This window comes from Dendropsophus ebraccatus, chromosome 4, assembly GCF_027789765.1.
Source record: "Dendropsophus ebraccatus isolate aDenEbr1 chromosome 4, aDenEbr1.pat, whole genome shotgun sequence".
Classification (NCBI taxonomy): domain Eukaryota; kingdom Metazoa; phylum Chordata; class Amphibia; order Anura; family Hylidae; genus Dendropsophus; species Dendropsophus ebraccatus.
The window spans coordinates 76,522,823-76,539,659 of NC_091457.1; the positions used below are offsets into that span (position 1 = coordinate 76,522,823).

General features: G+C 45.3%; 1 protein-coding gene across 1 annotated transcript in view; it reads right to left on the reverse strand.

The window, feature by feature from the left end:
- SLC22A31 (solute carrier family 22 member 31) overlaps positions 1 to 8,166 on the reverse strand; it is a 38,270-nt gene extending 30,104 nt beyond the window's left edge. The window contains exon 1 of the mRNA XM_069966055.1: positions 8,056 to 8,166. Coding sequence (XP_069822156.1) covers positions 8,056 to 8,064 — 9 coding nt within the window. The 5' untranslated portion in view covers positions 8,065 to 8,166. The remainder of the gene's footprint in view (positions 1 to 8,055) is intronic.
- Positions 8,167 to 16,837: the final 8,671 nt, after the last annotated feature.

A 16,837-nucleotide genomic window follows, 5' to 3' on the forward strand; every position in this document is an offset into this window, starting at 1 on the left:
CCATAAATGATTGGTGACTGGGGATAAAAAGTGATATGCCCCCACCCCTCAAGTTGCCCCCCACCCCCCCAGTCCCCCCCGTCCCCTAGTCACCCCCCCTACCCCTAGTCACCCGCCCTACCCTTATACATTACCTGATCCTGGAGCTCCTTCCTCTTCGGCGTCCTGGCTGGTTATGAAGTGCGCATGCGCTCCACAACCAGCCAGCTCTGAAAATTTAATTTGGTCTCTGTCACTAAACTATGATTACTGTGATAGAAAATATCACAGTAATCATAGTAATATAGTGAAAATGAATGTATAAAGTACAAAAAGTGACAAACATACAAAAAAATAAAACACACATTTTTTTTATTATAGTAATAATTGCAGTTTACTCCCAAATTACCCCTAACCACCGCAGGTTGCCCGTAACCACCCCAGGTTGTCCGTAATCACGTCAGATTGCACGTATCCCCCCAGATTACCCGTAACCACCGCACGTTGCCAGTGACCCCCTCCAGATTGTCCGTAATCACTGCACGTTGCCAGTGACCCCCTCCAGATTGTCCGTAATCACCCCAGATTGCCTGTAACCACCCCAAATTACATGTACCCACCCCAGATTACCTATAAGCACTTAAGTCTACCCGTAACAGTTCTAGATTGTCTGTAACCCCTCCAGGTTGCCCATAACCACCGCAGGTTGTGCATAACCACCCCAGGTTGCCCGTAATCATGCCAGATTACATGTAACCCCCCAGATTGCACGCAACCACCGCAGGTTGCGTCTGACCACCGCACGTCGCCTCTGACCACCGCACCTTGCACCTGACCCCCTCCAGATTGCCCGTAACCACGCCAGATTACAGGTACCCACCTCAGATTACCTATTAGCACTTAAGTTTATCCGCAACCACAGCCTGTAACCACCCCACATTGCCCGTAACCACAGCAGGTTGCCTGTAACCACCCCAGATTGTCTGTAACCACCCAAGATTGTCCGTAACCACCCAAGATTGTCCGAAACCACCCCAGATTGTCCGAAACCACCCCAGATTGTCCGTAACCACCCCACGTTGCCTCTAACCACAGCAGGTTGCCTGTAACCACCCTCGATTGTCTGTAACCACAGCAGGTTGTCCGTATCCACCCCACGTTGCCCGTAACCACCCCAGGTTGCCCGTAACCACCCCAGGTTGCCGTAACCACCCCAGGTTGCCGTAACCACAGCAGGTTGTCCGTATCCACCCCATGTTGACCGTATCCACCCCAGATTACCCGTAACCACCCCAGATTACCCGTAACCACCTCAGACTGCCCATAACCACCTCAGACTGCCCGTAACCACCTCCAGATTACCCAGAACCACCCCAGACTGTCCGTAACCACCCCACATTATCTGTAATCTAATTTTTTTTATTTTATTTTAGTAACTGCGCTATTCTAATAACTATTACTAGCTGCGGTTTTGCTCCAGCAAATTGGCGCTCCTTCCCTTCTGAGCCCTGCTGTGTGCCCATACAGTGGTTTATGCCCACATATGGGGTACCGTTGTACTCAAGAGAACCTGCGTTATAGATTTTGGGGTACGTTTTTTCTCCTGTTCCTTGTGAAATTTAGAAATTTCAAACTAAACCAACATATTATTGGAAAAATTAAAGTTTTTCATTTTTACTGGCCAATTTTGAATACTTTCCTCTAATACCTGTGGGGCCAAAATGCTCATCCTACCCAAAGATGAATTCTTTGAGGGGTGTACTTTCCGAAATGGGGTGACTTTTGGGGGGTTCTATTCTGTAGACATTACAGGGGCACTGCAAACGCACCTGGTACTCAGAAACGTCTTCAGAAAAACCTGCACGGAAAATGCTAATTGGCGCTCCCTTCCTTCTGAGCCCCGCTGTGTGCCCATACAGTGGTTTACGCCCACATATGGGGTACCGTTCTACTCAGGAGACCCTGCGTTACAGATTTTGGGGTGAATTTTCTCTCCTGTTCCTCATGAAATTGAGAAATTTCAAACTAAACGAACATATTATTGGAAAAATTCGAGTTTTTCATTTTTACTGTCTACTTTTAAATACTTTCCTCTAATACCTGTGGGGTCAAAATGCTCACCACACCCCAAGATGAATTCTTTGAGGGGTGCACTTTCCAAAATGGGGTGACTTATGATGAGATTTTACTCCGCTGGCACTACAGGGGCACTGCAAACGCACCTGGCGCTCAGAAACTTCTTCAGCAAAATCTGCATTGAAAAAGCTAATTGGCGCTCCTTTCCTTTTGAGCCCTGCTGTGTGCCCATGCAGTGGTTTATGCCCACATATGAGGTACCTTTTTACTCAGGAGAACCTGCGTTACAAATTTTGGGGTACTTTTTTTCTCTTGTTCCTCGTGAAATTGAGAAATTTCAAAGTAAACGAACATATTGGAAAATATTGGAGTTTTTCATTTTTACTGTCTAATTTTGAATACTTTCCTCTAACACCTGTGGGGTCAAAATGCTCATCCTACCCAAAGATGAATTCTTTGAGGGGTGTACTTTCCAAAATGGGGTGACTTATGGGGGTTTTTCTCTCTGCTGACACTACAGGGGCACTGCAAATGCATCTGGCGCTCGGAAACTTCTTCAGCAATATCTGCAATGGAAAAGCTAATTGGCGCTCCTTCCCTTCTGAGCCCCGCTGTGTGCCCATACAGTGGTTTACGCCCACATATGGGGTACCGTTCTACTCAGGAGACCCTGCGTTACAGATTTTGGGGTGAATTTTCTCTCTTGTTCCTCATGAAATTGAGAAATTTCAAACTAAACGAACATATTATTGGAAAAATTCGAGTTTTTCATTTTTACTGTCTACTTTTAAATACTTTCCTCTAATACCTGTGGGGTCAAAATGCTCATCCTACCCAAAGATGAATTCTTTGAGGGGTGTACTTTCCAAAATGGGGTGACTTATGGGGTTTTTTCTCTCTGCTGACACTACAGGGGCACTGCAAATGCACCTGGCGCTCTGAAACTTCTTCAGCAAAATCTACAATGGAAAAGCTAATTGGCGCTCCCTTCCTTCTGAGCCCCGCTGTGTGCCCATACAGTGGTTTACACCCACATATGGGGTACCGTAGTACTCAAGAGAACCTGCGTTACAAATTTTGGGGTGCTTTTTCTCTCATGTTCCTTTTGAAAATGAGAAACTTTAAACGTATATATTATTGGAAAATTTAAATTTTTCATTTTTTTACGGCCTAATGGTGAATACTTTCCTCCAGCCCCTGTAGGGTTAAAATGCTCATTATACCCCTAGATTAATTCTTAAAGGTGTGTAGTTTCCAAAATGGGGTCACTTATGGGGGTTTCCAGTATACAAAACTCCTAAATCAACTTAAAAAAAGAACTGATCCCTAAAAAAAATCAGAAAATGTGGTAATTTGCTGATAAATTTCTAAGCCCCGTAACACCCTAAAAAAGTAAAATATGTTTATGAAATGAAGCCAGAATAAAGAGGACATATCGGTAATGTGACTTAGTAACTAATTTATGTGATACGACTTTCTTTTTTTAGAAACAGAGAATTTTAAAGTTCATAAAATGCTAATTTTTTCAATTTTTCATATTTTGATGTTTTTCACAAAAAACACACAAAGTAGTGACCAAATTTTGCCACTAATATAAAGTGCCATAAGTGACGAAAAAACAATCTCAGAATCACTAGCATATGTTAAAGCATCACTGAGCTATAAGAGCATAAAGTGAGACAGGTCAGATTTTGAAAAATGAGTCTGGTCTTTTAGGTGCAAATAGGCTTGGTCTTGAAGGGGTTAAAGGAGAAGTAAGGTGAAAATCCGGCAAAGTATTGTATTGCTCCCCAAAAGTTATATAAATCACCAATATACACTTATTACAGGAAATGCACATAAAGTGCTTTTTTCCCTGCACTTACTACTGCATCAAGGCTTCACTTCCTGGATAATATGATGATGTCACGACCCGACTCCCAGAGGTGTGCGGGCTGTGGCTGCTGGAGAGGATTGCGGAGCTTTGGCTGTCCAGGCATGATGGGAATTGTAGCTCTGAAACAGATGGAGGGCCTGAGTTTGACACCCCTGATGTAGAGGGTTTTACCACTGGATTCTATTGATCTGATTTTGTGCATCTATCCAATGTGGGATTAAAAAAATTGCATAGAATTTGGCCTGCGGTTTTGTTGGGGAACGTGTCCTGTGGACACAGCTTGTGGGGGTCAGTTGCTCAGTTAAACTGGGTAAACATGATTTATGGCATACAAAGTCTGGAGATAATTTAGTTGTGTTGATTGTGTTCTAGTTGCAAATAAAGACTGATTAAATGTGACAAACATTTTGGTTAACCCATAATAAATACTGCGGCCTAGTTTACCACAGTTACTGTGTATGTCTTTATTCTTAGTTAGGATAAGGTTTGTATTGTCTCTCTGGTTCCGAGCAGGGGTCTTCTATTCCTGCATAGGAATGGGGGACATTGGGGACGAGGACACAGAGGGTTAATGTGTCTTGCTCCCCCCCTCTCTTAATGTTTGATTTACCTTATTGCAGGTGTGCCTCAGGTGTGGACCGCAGGTACAGTCAATTTGTTTTTAGTTGGGTCAGTTGCTCAGTTATTGTGCGTTCACACGTATAAGATCTGCAGCAGATTTGATGGCGCAGATTTGAAACTGCAGCAGATCCGCTGCCGCAATATGGAGTACTATTGAAAGGGCTGGCTACTATATAGAGCACTATTGGGTAAGCTGTTCACTATATGGAGTACTTTTGGGAAAGCTGGCCGCTATATGGAGTACTATTGGAAGGGCTGGCCACTATATGGAGCACCATTGGAAGGGCTGGCAGGCAAACACTTTTTCCCAGCTTGAACCATCTGGGACAAGGTACTCTTCGAATGAGTCAAGCGCAGGTGTATAGTTGTATATGGAAATTGAACTCGTGTAGTCTCAGTACAATATCGCTAGCTGTACAGACTGACTTAAAACAAAAAAAAAAAAAAACGAATGAAGCAACACATTTCTGCTCTATTAGAGCCTTCCTCAGGCATACAGTATCATACAAAACACAAGTCCTAATTACACTGAGGAACACCCCTCTGTCACACTAAGCACTTTCTGGTCTCCTGGTGATCACTTGTTCAAAAATGGTAAAAAACTGATTCTTCTAAACATTAAGATCATGATAGTCCCTGGTAATAATAATAGTTTTTCACTACCCTAAATTAATTTCAGTCTCCATACAGTATGTTTCTTGCATAGATGATCATCTTGTTCCCGACATCTCTCTCGCGAGAGTTCGGGCAGTATCAAGCGCGCTGCCTGCTGAGCTGCGGACAGGGCCGGCCTTAGGGTAAATAGCACCCTGTGCGAAACCTTTTTTCGGCGCCCCCCCCCCCCTTAAAGTAAAATAAAGCTCCTTCAGCCTCCCACCCCTGCAGACGACATGCAACACCCATCACCCTCCCCCATACACACAACTACCCCGGCAGCCATTCACACAACTACCCTCCCCCCTCATGCACAAAAACTACCCCCCCAGCCATTTACACAACTACCCGACCCCCCCCCCCCAGCCATACAAACAACTACCCCCCCCACACACACACACACACAACTACAAACTTTAAATCCAGTCTTTAAATCTCAGTCTTTCCTTTCCCTGTTTATAGTCTGTTTCTGACTTTGGCTTCAATAATCTGTCAGAGATAAATCTGTCTGTGTAAAGTCACCCTTACAGATATCCTCCTGAGCAAGTAAAATGTACATCTAATGCTGTGTTTCCATATTTGCATTCAGAATGCATTTTTAAACATATGGAAAACAAAGTCCCTATTGCAAGAGCCGTGTCAATATTGTCAATAATCCCCACAACATTGCACGGCTATTGGAGAGGAAATGGCAGCACGGTTTCATCCATGTTTGGACACAAATGTGGAAATAGCCTAACACCACCTGCTGGCCACAAAAGGGGAAAAAACACTGAAAACAAATGTGTAGTTTTCCTGAAAAATGCTATGTGACATGTAATGGCTATTTTATTTTTATTTACCATAAAAAGACAATACAAATAGTTCTCCTCGCAGGGAGTACAAATACCTACTAGACTGGCGAGAGAGGGAAAAAAACAAAACAAAACATACAACTCCTTTAGTCCTCAGACCATTTCCCCCAGGTTTTCAAATATTTTTTCCTGGGTTTATCCGTTGCCCCAGCTAATATTTTTTCATACTTTTGTATTTTCCCCATGAGGTTAAACCACCGTTCAAACACAAGGGGATTGGGGTCCAGCCAAGCCCTCAGAATTACTATCCTGGCTAAGAGCAAAGCTTTAAGTACAAAGGTCTGATGGCTTTCCAAGCCCACCGAGCAGCCAAGTATAATATATTTCGCACAATATGGTACCACAATCTCCATTTTCTCAACCATACAATCCACAACCTTCCTCCAGAAGACCTGTATTACATTGCACCTCCATAACATGTGGATATAATTTGCCCCAACCTGGCCACATTTAGGACATGTGTCATCCAATCTAACCCCAACCTTTACGTAAAAAGGTCAGATGATAATGTAAACGATGTAAGATTTTAAACTGGACCATCTGATGGTTTTTATTCAAACTACACTTCCTAACATTACCTAGGATATTATCCCACTCTACTTCTGTCACCTCTCCTACTTCTTCTTCCCACTCTGTTCTTTTCTTACTACTAATAAACCAATCTGCGTATAAATTTTTTGTGAAAATCACATATAGTCTCTTCAGTTCCCCTTTCTTATTACCGTGCATTTCTTCTACTGTCTCCATAAAACTAAAAATATGAAACTTAGCCCTACTCCCACCCATCTGGGTTTTCATTGCGTGAAATAATTGCCTAAATCTTAACCAGTGAGAGGTCTTCAAGTATCCAGCCCTAAATATATGCTCCACACGAGTGATCCCGTGAGTGTACCAAAAACCATGATCACTGGCCGTATCCAATTTGTGTCAACTGTAAATTCCCCCACAGGGGTGTATAAGATGTGTACCCTATAATACCCCAAAATTTCTTAATTTTTCCCCATACTTTCCCCCACATTCGCACCATCTTCCAATCTTTATATGTGGGAAGAGACGACCTATGAGATTCCAAAAATTCAAACGATTGATAATTCAAATTTTCAATCCTAAAAACCACCTCTCTCCAGTGTACATTATCATTACCCCTAATCTGAAGAATTTTATACATAAAAAAATAAAAACGAAAATCTGGCAAAGACCAACCCCCCATATCGGATGGAAGAGTAAAAGTATGATACCTAAGTCGGCATCTCTTACCTCCCCAAATCAGTTTACCTAGCAACACTTCAAGACGCACAAAATATCCATCTGGGATCCAGGCCGGTGCCGCCTTAAGAAAATAAAGAACTTGTGGCTGAACCACCATTTTCACCAGGGCTATCCTATCAGTCATAGACAGCGGTAGTCTAAGCCAAACCTTGACCTTTCCCAGAAAAGTCTACAAAAACAGGTAGTGGTCACCGACAATAAAATAGTCTGAGTACATGAAGTCATTGTTATCACAGCATATAGCTTCCTACCTGAAGCTGCGACCAGGTAGCCAAATCAAGTTATACAGCTTTTACTGTGGAGGCTTCATCAACAGCCTACCAGTCCCCACAGAAATATTTCATTTAGGGAACCTGCCCAACAGAAAAAATAAAGTCAGACATAAATCCAAGGCTGCCTCCAACAGGGAGGGAGTAGGGGAGAGGATACCAGCCATGGCAGAGTTAATTTGCAGTAATAAATAACTTTACTCCATTAGTAACAAGGCTCTTACCCCGCTATAGCAACATATATCAGACACTGCAGCAGGGCGAGTTGATCATGCTATTAGCTTTAAACCAGGTGTTCTGAGCAGGGTATATACTCCTTTTTAGGGACCTGTTCAGCAAAACAATGTGATCAGTGCTGGCCAAGGTTACAGGGGTGGCTGAGGGGTGGGTAACCATAGCAGGAGAACCGCAACAAGGACAGTCAGAAAGCGGTGTGGGGCAGTCAGAGTTCTCTTACCCCGTCCATGTGCCAAACAGTTCTAATTAGAAGTCTCCGGTGGCAACCTCTGTAGCGTCCTCCGGTCACTGTGGTGCAGGTCCGGACGCCATCTTGGATCACACAGGCGCCGGCTCTACTTGTTTGCCAGGATAACCCTCCGCCGCCAAGGACCCCAGACCGGGCCCAAGCCGTCCACTGAATTTGCCAGAGCGGCCTGAATTCTCCACCACAGGCCCACGGCATCTTCATTGAGCTGTACCCACACCAGGCACCCGGCCGAGACCACTGCCGTCCACGCAGGAGCCCTAGAGCATCCGCAGCCAAGCCAGCCACTGTCGCTCCCGATACAGGCACCGCCAGGGCACCCCAAACACAAGGCTCCCCCCGCCAACAGGGAGGGAAGCGGCCAGACCAGCAGACATCACCCCGTCAGGGGGGGCAGGGCTCGGGCTATCAGACAAAGCAGGTCCCGCTGGTCATTCCTGGAGGGGGAGAGAAAACGCACTCAGCAGCTCATACATGCTGCTACGTGGCCACACCCCCTGCCATGTAAGGGATATTTTATAATACTTTATTAAAAAGTTTGGGGGAGATTTATCAAACATGGTGTAAAGTGAAACTGGCTCAGGTGCCCCTAGCAACCAATCAGATTCCACCTTTCATTTTCCAAAGAGTCTGTGAGGAATGAAAGGTGGAATCTGATTGGTTGCTAGGGGCAACTGAGCCAGTTTCACTTCACACCATGTTTGATAAATCTCTCCCTTTAATGTTTCGATCTGGGGATATATATATTAGAGATGAGCAAACTGTTCGGACTTTTGGTCTAAAAGCAGTTCCCTTTCCTGGGAATATGCGGTCAGGATATTCCAGGGAATATTTGTGCGATCTAAACTATGTGGCCAGGATCTCAGGCATAATGAGAGAGTGCTGAAGCCATGGGACCAAAAATTCTGGTGGCCCGCTCATCTCTAAAATAATATATATATATTAGATTAATGCTGTATGTATGCAGTGCATCATAGCTATCTATCAGCATCCCATCATAATTGGGCCGCGTTCAGATGACTTCAGCTAGTGACTATGGTCAGACCGCTTGCTGCTGGTATACGCAGATGTAACAGGACACAATAGCGCAGCATATCCCACTATTAAGTCCAGTTACATTTGTGTATATCAATGGAAAGTGGCCTGACCAGTCACTGGCTGACTACACTCTGACAATTAAAGTGAATGGGAAATCTTTTGTGGTGAGCTGCTGCTGCTGATGTATGGCACTGGCTGCACTCATCATGTCCTGTGTATTAGGGCCCCCCCATAGTATACACACCTCTGGTCTCTTCTGCCTCCTGTGACTTTTAATTATTACAGCAAGTCAGGTTTACCTCTTTCACTGCAAGGGTTAAACCTGTCCTGCCCCAATAAATCAAAGTGACAGATAAGCAGACACAGGGAGAGAATGGAGTCACCTCCTTCCCCTCCTCCTCCCCGGCTGTGACAGGACTGCTGCCCCCACCTCAGTGCTGTGCTGTCCCTGTCACAGCTACCTGGCAGGATTCACAGCATGAGCAGAGATGCAGGACATTACTCACACTGGCTGCTGCTCTGTCAGGACGGGTCAGCCGGGGGGGGGCGCTTCCTCTCTCTTTCTGCTCTGTGAGGACAGGTCAGCCGGGGGAGGGGCGCTTCCTCTCTCTGCTCTGGCCGCAAGTCACTCCTAACTCAGCAGCTAAGCTGATTGGTGGAACGGCAGGGTACAGTTCCACCTATCAGCAGCAAAGATGCGGAGAGTGGAGAGGAGGATTATACCACTGCGGGAGGCAGCCAGGGGCGCTCTGGCAGACAGCTGCACATCTAACTTAGAAATAGAAGTTAGATGTACTTTCTGTCTGTCTGCCAGAGCGCCCCAAATGAACTACTATGGGAGGAGGCCAGACGCTCCAGCAGACAGACAGAAAGCACATCTAACTTCTATTTCTAAGTTAGATGTGCAGCTGTCTGCCAGAGCGCCCCATGGGGGGGAGGGAACTGCCCACTACATGGGGAGGGAGCAATTACCTACCTACAACTACCTACATGGGGAGAGGGGAGGGGGCAAATACCTACCTACAACTACCTACCTACAGCTACCTATACCTACCTACGAGGGGAGGGGCAAATACTTACCTACAACTAACTACATCTACCTACCTGCAGCTACTACTTATAACTACCTACCTACAGCTAACTACCTACCTACATCTGCCTACATGGGGAGAGGGGAAGGGACAAATACCTACCTACACCTACCTACCTGCAGCTACCTACCTACAGCTACTACTTATAATTACCTACCTATATTTACCTACATACCTACCTACATCTACCTACACGGGGAGGGGGGGGGGAGAGGGGAAGGGACAAATACCTACCTGCAACTATCTACCTACAACTAGCTACCTACACCTACCTACCTACCTACAGCTACCTACATGCTGATTGGAGAGGACTTTATTACCAGGCACAGGGACTTGCACTCGGCTTCACCAATTAATCTACCCCCATCCACTCTCTCCTTTCTGTACAGCTCTCTGCCCACCCATTGCCTCTTATTATTTATATGCCCCTCCTCTTATCTCTCTCCTATTGTTTTTAATGGCTAACCCCCATTTCACATCTCTCCCCCAGTTTTCCCTGGTTTCCATCTTCTCCTTGCCCTGCTCTCCTTCTCCCTGTTTCTAATACTGCCAATTCCTTCTCTATGATCTATCTATCTCAAGGGGCCGCTCTTGCTACAACATTCTGGTGACATATACTGTAAGTGGCCTTATCTAATATGCAATATGGGGGTACAGAGCTGCCTGTCTACTGTTTGGAGGCATGTAATGGGCATACTGCTTATATGGGGGCACAGATGGGCCCTGACTACTATTTGGAGGCATGAATTGGGCATACTGCTTATTGGGGGCACAGAGCGGCCTGACTACTATTTGGAGTCATGTATTGGGCATACTGCTTATATGGGGCACAGAGGGGGCCTGACTTCTATTTGGGGGCATGTATTGGGCATACTGCTTCTATGGGTGCACAGAGGAGTCTCTGTTACTGTGTGAAGCGATACAGATGAGGATTTATATAGAGATGAGGATGATGCAGCAGCTTGGAGAAGCCTAAAATGTTTCTCTGGCAGATTCTGCGAAGATGAAGTGTCACCAGGAGAAATCTCCATGATGTTTAAGGCTGGGTTCACACTACGTATATTTGAGGCTGTATGTTTGAGGCTGTATAGCAACCAAAACCAGGAGTGGATTAAAAACACAGAAAGGCTATGTTCACATAATGGTGTAATTAAGTGGATGGCCGTCATTTAATGGCAAATATTTGCTGTTATTTTAAAACAACGGCTGTTATATTGAAATAATGGAAGTTATTTACCGTTATATGGCGGCCATCCACTCAATTTCAACATTGTGTGAACATATCCTTTCTGGGTTTTCAATCCACTCCTGGTTTTGGTTGCTATGAGGACCTGACATGAGGACCAAATACAGCCTGAAATATACATAGTGTGAACCCAGCCTAAACCAGAAGACAAGAAAAAGTGCCTGCAAAAACATCACCTGCAATTCATGCAGAGAAGACGCCCCTGTAAGTCTTGCGTTGAGTATTGTCTTATGTTAATGTATTATTATTTTTTTAGTTGTATGTGGCAGGGCCGGCCTTAGGGTAGATGGCGCCCTGTGCGAAACTTTCTTTTGGCTCCCCCCCCCCCCGTTATATATGTGACCTTTTAATCACTTTTTGAATTTTTCTCTGGGATGTGACTTCACTAAAAAACAGCAAATTTGGACTTGGCCTATTTGGCAATTACACTGTTTACCGTGGGGGCAGTAGTTATGCACTGTTTAGTTGTTGGGGTATGCTGGGGGCAGTAGTTATGCACTGTTTAGCTGTTGGGTATGCTGGGGGCAGTAGTTATGTACTGTTTAGCTGTTGGGGTATGCTGGGGGTAGTAGTTATGCACTGTTTAGCTGTTGGGGTATGCTGGGGGCAGTAGTCATGCACTGTTTAGCTGTTGGGTATGCTGGGGGCAGTAGTTATGCACTGTTTAGCTGTTGGGGTTTGCTGGGGCAGTAGTTATGCACTGTTTAGCTGTTGGGGTATACTGGGGGCAGTAGTTATGCACTGTTTCAGCTGTTGGGGTATGCTGGGGGCAGTAGTTATGCACTGTTTAGCTGTTGGGGTATGCTGGGGGCAGTAGTTATGCACTGTTTAGCTGTTGGGGTATGCTGGGGGCAGTAGTTATGTACTGTTTAGCTGTTGGTGTATGCTGGGGGCAGTAGTTATGTACTGTTTAGCTGTTGGGTATGCTGGGGGCAGTAGTTATGCACTGTTTCAGCTGTTGGGGTATGCTGGGGGCAGTAGTTATGCACTGTTTAGCTGTTGGGGTATGCTGGGGGCAGTAGTCATGCACTGTTTATCTGTTGGGGTATGCTGGGGGCAGTAGTTATGCACTGTTTATCTGTTGGGGTATGCTGGGGGCAGTAGTTATGCACTGTTTAGCTGTTGGGGTATGCTGGGGGCAGTAGTTATGCACTGTTTAGCTGTTGGGGTATGATGGGGGCAGTAGTCATGCACTGTTTAGCTGTTGGGTATGCTGGGGGCAGTAGTTATGCACTGTTTAGCTGTTGGGGTTTGCTGGGGCAGTAGTTATGCACTGTTTAGCTGTTGGGGTATGCTGGGGGCAGTAGTTATGCACTGTTTCAGCTGTTGGGGTATGCTGGGGGCAGTAGTTATGCACTGTTTCAGCTGTTGGGGTATGCTGGGGGCAGTAGTTATGCACTGTTTAGCTGTTGGGGTTTGCTGGGGGCAGTAGTTATGCACTGTTTAGCTGTTGGGTATGCTGGGGGCAGTAGTTATGTACTGTTTAGCTGTTGGGGTATGCTGGGGGCAGTAGTTATGCACTGTTTAGCTGTTGGGGTATGCTGGGGGCAGTAGTTATGCACTGTTTAGCTGTTGGGTATGCTGGGGGCAGTAGTTATGCACTGTTTAGCTGTTGGGTATGCTGGGGGTAGTAGTTATGCACTGTTTAGCTGTTGGGGTTTGCTGGGGCAGTAGTTATGCACTGTTTAGCTGTTGGGGTTTGCTGGGGGCAGTAGTTATGCACTGTTTAGCTGTTGGGGTATGCTGGGGGCAGTAGTTGTGCACTGTTTAGCTGTTGGGGTATGCTGGGGGTAGTAGTTATGCACTGTTAGCTGTTGGGTATGCTGGGGGCAGTAGTTATGCACTGTTTCAGCTGATATATAGATAGATAGATAGATAGATAGATAGATAGATAGATAGATAGAAGGGAAAGAGGTAGAGAGACAATCATCAGACTTACAGCAGGGGCCCAGGATCCTGGAGGCTGCAGCATTGCTGAGGAGGAGGAGGGAGGACGCACATGGCTGGGCAGAGGTCACAGGTCACCACACTGATGGGACCTGAGCACCCTGCAGGCTGCAATGTGGCAAGAAAAAAGTCAGCCTCCCACATGTGGTGGGTGGCGGGGGCAGGGGCGGAGCTTACCGGGATCAACCCGGAACATTACTTTGCCAGGTCCCTAGCCCGTCTATCTTCTGGAGCGCCCAAACCAACTACTATGTAAGGAGGGCAGGCGGCCAGCTAGGGGGGGCGCTCTGGCAGACAGACAGAACGTCTGTCTGCCAGACCAGTTAAGTGTGCAGCTGACTGCCAGAGCGCCCCCTAGCTGGCCAGGAGTGATGCGCCCTGTGCAACCGCACAGCTAGCACACCCCAAAGGCCGGCCCTGGTATGTGGTATTACAGTTTGTCTCTATTCACATCAATGGAACTGGGTTGTAATACCACACACAACCTGAGGACTGGGATGTTGCGGTTTATGAAAGATAGTAGCCATGTTTTTTTGAATCCAGGAGTACTCCTTTAATAGGGTTATCTTAAATTGGAAAAGAACTACTTTGTTGCAGAAGACAGCAGCAGCTCCTCCCTGTATGTCAATCAATCAATCAATATATATGATAGATAGATAGATAGATAGATAGATAGATAGATAGATAGATAGATAGATAGATAGATAGGGGGGGCGCCCAAAAATGGTTTCGCACAGGGCGCCAGCCACCCTAAGGCCGGCCCTGCGTAAACTCCATAGCACACGTCTATGGACTATTCACAACATATTAGAAAAAAAAGGATAAGAACAGGTTTTCTGTAGCAAGTAATTGGATTCATATAATTTACAACTCATACATAAAGTAAGTATCATTCCACATGTATCCAATATTATTTCTGCAAAATAAACATACTACGACATAGAGCCTATATGGGAAATATACTTACATTACCAATAGGCTCATTCACAGACTTCAAAAAGTGCTACAAAAAAAGAAAAGAATGATCTTATTAGTTAAGACATGCTCTATCATATCATTAAGTCCTTCAGCTATAAGACACTGTAATTTATATTTAATCATTTAATATGATTCACGTTTATTTAAATGCGCCCATCTATCTATAGAGGTTTCAGGTATTTGTTCAATGGTTTTTTTCATGTTCTAATGTTAAGTGTCTTCACACACTATGTTTGAGGAAACCTTTATTAGTGTTTCATCTGTGGTTTTTAATTATAGTGCTTGAAAAACCACTATATTGTAATCCGTATTCTTCTTCAGCTTCTTCTTCCAGCTATTTTTCTGCGATTAATAAAGCCCGAACCGCTTTATACACAGACACTGTTGAAAGTGCGTTACGAAGCCCTTGGCGGTGACAGGTGTGCTATTTTTCGTTTTGATCAGATTTGTCATTTTTGAGAAATTTACGTTTAAAGACCCCAAATTTCCCATAGGAAATAATGGCCACACTCTACAGCACTAACAGCCAATCACAGCACATATGCAAATAGCTTAAATATAGCAGCCAATAGAAATTCTAAGGTCTTGTCAGTCAATGCCTCACAACATCCACACAGTCACATGTCTACTATTGGCCAATAGAAGATAGAAGGTCCTTAACGATTTTGTCTCACTGACATGAGTAAGATTGTTATGGTAACCGAGCAAAGATCTTTACCATTACAAGGCTAAGAACCAGTGAAGTAGCAGAGGTCAGTCAGAGGTAGCAGAGCCAATACCCGCATGACACAGCAGAGCTGAGCCAGTGCTCTAGCAGAGCCGATACCCGCATGACACAGCAGAGCTGAGCCAGTGATCTAGCAGAGCCGATACCAGCATGACACAGCAGAGCTGAGCCAGTGATCTAGCAGAGCCAATACCAGCATGACACAGCAGAGCTGAGCCAGTGATCTAGCAGAGCCGATAACCGCATGGCACAGCGGAGCTGAGCCAGTGATGGAGCAGAGCTGATAACCACGTGACACAGCAGAGCTGAGCCAGTGATATGTAGCAGAGCCAATATCCGCATGACACAGCAGAGCTGAGCCAGTGATATGTAGCAGAGCTAATACCTGCATGACTCAGCAGAGCTGAGCCAGTGATGGAGCAGAGGCGATACCTGCATAATACAGCAGAACCGAGCCTGCGATCTAGCAGAGCCAATACCCCCGTGACACAGCAGAGCTGAGCCAGTGATGTAGCAGAGCCGATACCAGCATGACACAGCAGAGCTGAGCCAGTGATGTAGCAGATCCGATACCCGCATGACACAGCAGAGCTGAGCCAGTGATGGAGCAGAGCCGATACCTCCATGATACAGCAGAACTGAGCCTGCGATCTAGCAGAGCTGATATCCGCATGACACAGTAGAGCTGAGTCAGTGAAGTAGCAGAGGTGGTCAGTGAAGTAGCAGAGGTGAGTCAGTGAAGTAGCAGAGGTGAAGGTACCAAAGGTAGAGTACCAAAGTCGCTCTTAAAGGGACTTCACAAAAGTCGCCCTTAAAGCGCGGTACCAAAGTAGCGCTTTAAAGGACAGTACCAAAGTCACTCTTAAAGGGACGGTACATAAGTGACTCTTAAAGGGACGGTACATAAGTGACTCTTAAAGGGACGGTACATAAGTGACTCTTAAAGGGACGGTACATAAGTGACTCTTAAAGGGACGGTACATAAGTCACTCTTAAAGGGACAGTACTAAAGTGACTTTTACAGGGACAGTTACTCTTCAAAGGGTGGTACCCAAGTTGATTTTAAAGGGACAGTACATAAGCTGGTATCAAAGTGACAGTATATAGTTAACTTTTAAAGGATTGGCACCAAAGTCACATCTAAAGGAAGGGGAATCAAGGGTTAAAGTTTTTCTTAAAGGGAAGGACACTCTTTTCAAGCATTATGTATTTCCCTGGAAAAGAAAATCTAGTTCAATTATGCCATTCACTTCAATACCCCCAAGTACAGTGCCCCTTGAGGGAGGCTATTTTGGACACCACACCTTTATCTTTATGTTAATATGTATGGTATAAAGTATTGGTGCAACTGTTTACACTTGCAGGCCTACAGAAAGTGTAACCCTGCCTTCCTAGGTGTTTGAATTGCCTATTTAAGCAAGATGGATTTTAATTGGCCAGCTATTTTAATTGGCCAGCACTTCACAAACTGTGAGGCACAGGGTCCCTGTCTTTGCTGACATTGACAGACAGCAGGGTCTTCAGGCAAACACGGATACTGATAATGGCAGTCCTACATTATCAAAGTAGACTCCATACTTACAGTAGGTACAGGACCTGCAATGTCCTGATCATGGTCTTATGACAATTATCTCCTTTACTTAGGGGACAGTGCAGTGAAACATGGAGAGCTTAAAGGAGCTACTGAAGAATTAAAGAAACTTCCTCCTTTTGGGTAATATATTACCA